At 57.3% G+C, this 4,797-nt stretch overlaps 1 protein-coding gene across 1 annotated transcript in view; it reads right to left on the bottom strand.

Annotated features, from left to right (window-relative positions):
• Window positions 1–4,143, bottom strand: part of ASXL2 (additional sex combs like transcriptional regulator 2) — a 147,401-nt gene extending 143,258 nt beyond the window's left edge. Inside the window, 3 exon segments of the mRNA XM_009890372.1 lie at window positions 2,711–2,869; window positions 3,345–3,510; window positions 4,010–4,143. Coding sequence (XP_009888674.1) covers window positions 2,711–2,869; window positions 3,345–3,510; window positions 4,010–4,143 — 459 coding nt within the window.
• Window positions 4,144–4,797: the final 654 nt, after the last annotated feature.

The following is a 4,797-nucleotide window of genomic DNA, read 5'->3' as shown; positions in this document are numbered from 1 at the left end:
GGAGAAGTTTTTTACTTTGAGGGTTGTAAGGCACTGGAACAGGTTGCCCAGAGAAGTTGTTGAGGCCCCATGCCTGGAGGTGTTCAAGGCCAGGATGGACGTGACCTTGGGCAACCTGGTCTAGTTGGAGGTGTCCCTGCCCATGGCAGGGGGGTGGGACTTGATGGTCTTCAAGGTCCTTTCCAACCTAAACCATTCTATGATTCCATGATTCCGGAGTGTCCTGTGGGTGCCAGGACAGGTCAGACTGCCGCGGACAGTCTCAAAGCACGGGAACTCAGCGCCGTTGCAGTGTTTTCTGAGTCGGAGCTTCGCTAATGAATAAGATGTGGTAATTTTTTCCCATTTTGCAATGGCACAGGAAAAATGCAGTGGCACTGAAGAGGAGAGACAAGCAGCCCGTTCACGGCTCACTCTTGCTGCTCCCTCCTCACTGTCTCACCTACCAAGAATCCCATTGGCATCAGTGGTTTTGATTCACTTGAACGTCCATGGGTCCTCCCTTGCTCTCCCTGTGGGCTGTAACTGTCCCATTTCTCTTACCTCACCTTTACCCCCACACTCTTCGCTCCTTTCTCTGCCAGAACCCCCTTCCCCACGCCTGTGACCGGGGCTGCTCCTGGCCAGCGTGCCCTGTGCCACCCTCCTGTGCTCACCGAAGGCGGCTGTAGCCCTCTCTGATCAACCCGGCTGTGCCAGGGCCCGTTCCGGTGTCAGCATGACTAAGCTGGAAAGATGCATGTAAAGCACATAAAATAAAATCCATCCCAAATTAACTTACCAGTTTTACATAGGAACGCTCTTGGAGCTCATACAACAACTTTTATATAGAGAAGTGCTGCATCTGGGGAGGAATAACCCCCTGCACCAGTACAGGTTGGGGGCTGACCTGCTGGAGAGCAGCTCTGTGGAAAGGGACCTGGGAGTCCTGGGGGACAACAGGATGCCCACGAGCCAGCAATGTGCCCTGGTGGCCAAGAAGGCCAATGGCATCCTGGGGGGCATCAAGCAGAGTGTGGCCAGCAGGCCGAGGGAGGTCATCCTCCCCCTCTGCTCTGCCCTGGGGAGGCCACATCTGGAGCGCTGTGTCCATTTCGGGGCTCCCCGGGTCAAGAAGGACAGGGAACTGCTGGAGAGGGTCCAGCAAAGGGCTACGGAGATGCTGAGGGGAGTGGAGCATCTCTCTGCTGAGGAAAGGCTGAGGGACGTGGGGCTGTTCAGTCTGGAGGAGAGAAGACTGAGGGGGATCTTCTCAACGCTGATCAATCCTTCAAGGGAGGTGTCGGGGGATGGGGACAGTCTGTTTCCAGTGGTGCCCAGTGACGGGGCAAGAGGGAACGGGCACAAAGGTGACCATGGGCAGTTCCATCTCCACCTGAGGAGGGCCTTCTCTGCTGTGAGGGCGGCAGAGCAGTGGCAGGGGTTGCCCAGAGAGGGGGGGGAGGCTCCCCCTCTGGAGCCATCCCAAACCCGCCCGGACGCCGTCCTGTGCCACTGCTGGAGGTGCCCCTGCTCCTACACGTTATATGGAACAGGAGAAATACATGGAGAAATCCAGGTGGGCAGGCATCGGTGCCCCTGTTCGCACCACAACAGGAGCCCAAATCCCAAATCCTCGTCTCAAACACACACAGCCCTGAGGTTGCCCTGAGGTCCCCCCGCACCGGGCACGTGACGCAGACCTGCGCTTAGATTCATGCCCCGTGACGCCAGCAGGTTCCGGCCGGAGCTGCGGATGAACGAGGCGGCAGACGCCCTTTGCAGTGATGCTCATTCCTTTATTGGTGTCATCGCCAGTTTTCTGGAGGGCACTGGCGCTTTCTGGTCGTTCCCAGCACTGGGTCAAAGCTACATTACAGCATATTGAAGAGGTGTCCATCCAAAGCCAGAGGGAGTGGGAGATTAATGACCTCTCTCCATACAGTATGTATAATATATATATATTTATATTATGTCCTGTATATTCATATGTATAGAGTGACAAGGATGGGCCACCGTACAGTAAACTTTTGATTTTTAAATAAATCACCAGAGCAACAGGCACGAAAATTTGGTCCTAATCAAGGCCCTCACCTTGTCAATCAATCCGAAACAGACCCAAACCCACCCCCTCGCCAAAAGAAAACCCAATATGTCCAAACCTGAAACCCAAAGTAACGAAACGAACAATTAAAAACCCAAAAAAAAAAAAAAAAAAAAAAAAAAAAAAGCCCCGTCCCCCCCTCTGGGGTTCGCCCCCTGTACAGTCACTCACATCGACGGTAAATAGATCCCTCGGCTACACGCGCGCGCCCACACACACCTACACACACCCAGAGGTAAATACACACGCACCAACATACAAAGACCAAAGAACATTACAAATATACATCTGAGGTTGCTGCAGCGATGCGGAGAGGCTGCGGAGCCACCCGAGGCAGAGGCAACGCGCCGCCGCGAGCGTGCCCGCTCTCGGCTCAAATCACCGGCGTCTGCTTACAGCCTTCCTCGGGTTTGTGCTAAGGAGGTCGGGAGGTCGTCGGCAGCGGTGGGGAGAGACGGAGCGAGGGCACGGGAGATTGCCGGACCCCCGCGCACGACAGATGCCATACAAACGGCACTTTGACGTTGAAAGCGGCTCAGCCCGTCCCTGTCCCCGAGTGTTCGCACGTCCGTCCTGGGCTCTGCTGGAAGGGCTTCCACGTGGATCCCACCGTGACCACAGTCCTACTGGACCTGGCCCCGGCCTTTGCCATGACACAGATGGGGACCAACGCATGCCATGGGTGACCAGTGTGGAGCACATCCACCCTTTGACGTGGTGCTCCATGGCCGGGGGCAAACCGGGGGAAGGAGACACCATCAGCTCTTGAGCTTTGTCTCCCGTGTCCTGGGTAAAGAATGGAGGAAAGAGAGAGTCTGTCACCAGGTCACCACTTCGGGCGTCCACAAGCTGCTGATCTGGCTGAAGATGAACTTGGGGCGATTAGAAAACAAGGAAGGGATGAAAATATATTCCTGCTGGCCACCCTGCAGAGGGCTGCTCCCCTTTCTGGGGTCTGCGCTTCCTGACCCTGACTCCCAGACGTTATCCTGGAAACGAAATAAAGAACCGGGTCTCTCATCCACCAGGATTCATGGGGCCGCGGCCAGCTTGCTCTGGGGAAAGCGTATGGACGCACGAACAACCAACCCCCCGGCTGCCGGCGGTACCTGCGGGCAGAAGGAGCTCACCCCATGCCGTGGAAGGGACCCATCTCTCGCTCCTGAAGCGCCCTTCCTCCTGCACCTCCTCCCCAGGCTGAGCACGGCCCAGACCTGGCTGCTGCTCGAAGGGGGTGAGCTCGGTCCTGGGAGCAACCTACAGCTTCCAAAATCGCCCACAAGCCAGCTGCTGGAGTGGGGGAGAAGGGGACCGAGATTTCGGAGAGGCAGAAGGTGTTATGGGGCACAGGTAGGGAAGGGAAGATGGTGGCAACAATGAAGAACATGACAGAGGACAATGTTAGAGGGGATGGGGAGAAGACCGCCCTGCGGCAGAGCAGGGGATGTGTCAGGAGACGGGTGGGGAGGTCTGTGGATGCCCCAGCCCACCCACGTGGAGCATTCTGATGGGACGCTCCTGTTGGGTGGGACTCGCACTGCTCCGAAGCGGACACAGCTGACGTTTCTGCTCCTGATGTTTCTGCTCTGTGCCTCGTGCCCTCTCCCTCCCTCACCCAGGGTCTCGCGTGCAGGAGTCATCAGGGCGAGCGGTGACCAGTCCTCCAGCGGAAGAAACTCTCTTCATTGCCACAAGACAGAGTCCCGACCTGCAGTCTTCCCAGGTCTGCCTTCCCAGGGACTGCCCTCAGCACACGTCCCTTTGGAGACCCGTATCCTCCCATGGGAACCAGGGGTCGCTCCCTCATTCATTGGCATCTTGTCAAACAAAGGGATCTCCTCCACCTCTGCACATCTGGAAGCCATCCCAGGGAAACCACAGCTGCCGGCCGGGCACTGCCAGGGATGGTCCCCCGGAAGGACCCACCTTCCCTCAATCGAATTGCTGAAAGCTGAATCTCTCAGGAACACGGAGCGATGTCCTGGCACCTTCGCGTGCTGCTGCCTGGGACAGGTTTCAGACCGCCAGAGTGGCCCGATGGCTTGTCCCCTCTCACCCATTACCCGTTTCACACCCATCCCTCCACGACCCACGCAATCACCAGTGAAGTTCTCCCAACTACGAGGTGAACTCCCCGTGGTATTACCCAGCCCAGAGGAGAGCGATGTTGACATCGCTCCTCCGGGCATCACCATCTTGTCCTGCATTTCGTCACTGCCGTGAGTTGCCAGGACAGCGGACACTCTCTCCTCTGGTTTCCCTTAGGTAGCATTGCTCCCCGGTGTGCCTTTGGGAGGGGTGGGCAGAAGAGGACGCAGATTTCCACCTCCTGTTCTTGCTGTAAGGAGTTAAACACCCACTTAGCCAGGGATGGGAGCGAGCTGGGTGTCAGGCAACCGAGCAGGACAGGGCCACCATCTCCAGAGCATGGTACAGGGGAACAAAGTCCCGGTGCCACCGGGACTGACTTGGTTTGGTTAATGTGCAAGCCCTCTGTGCGGATGGAGCTGGCGTTCCTGGAGTGACAGCCGTGCCCGGAAGTCAACGAGATGTCACTGCTGCCACCAGTGTTGATGCAGGCTGGAGAGTCCCTCCGGGCCTCCAAGAAGCCCGGTGCAAGGTGCTGCCACCACGAAGTCTCCAAATCCTCGTAGAAATAGCCAAATTCCCTGGGATCCAGCAAAGCAACCGCAGCACCAGAGTCCGGGGCTGCC

Source organism: Charadrius vociferus, unplaced genomic scaffold (genome assembly GCF_000708025.1).
Source record: "Charadrius vociferus isolate BGI_N301 unplaced genomic scaffold, ASM70802v2 scaffold647, whole genome shotgun sequence".
Classification (NCBI taxonomy): domain Eukaryota; kingdom Metazoa; phylum Chordata; class Aves; order Charadriiformes; family Charadriidae; genus Charadrius; species Charadrius vociferus.
This window is presented reverse-complemented; position numbering and strand designations above follow the sequence as displayed.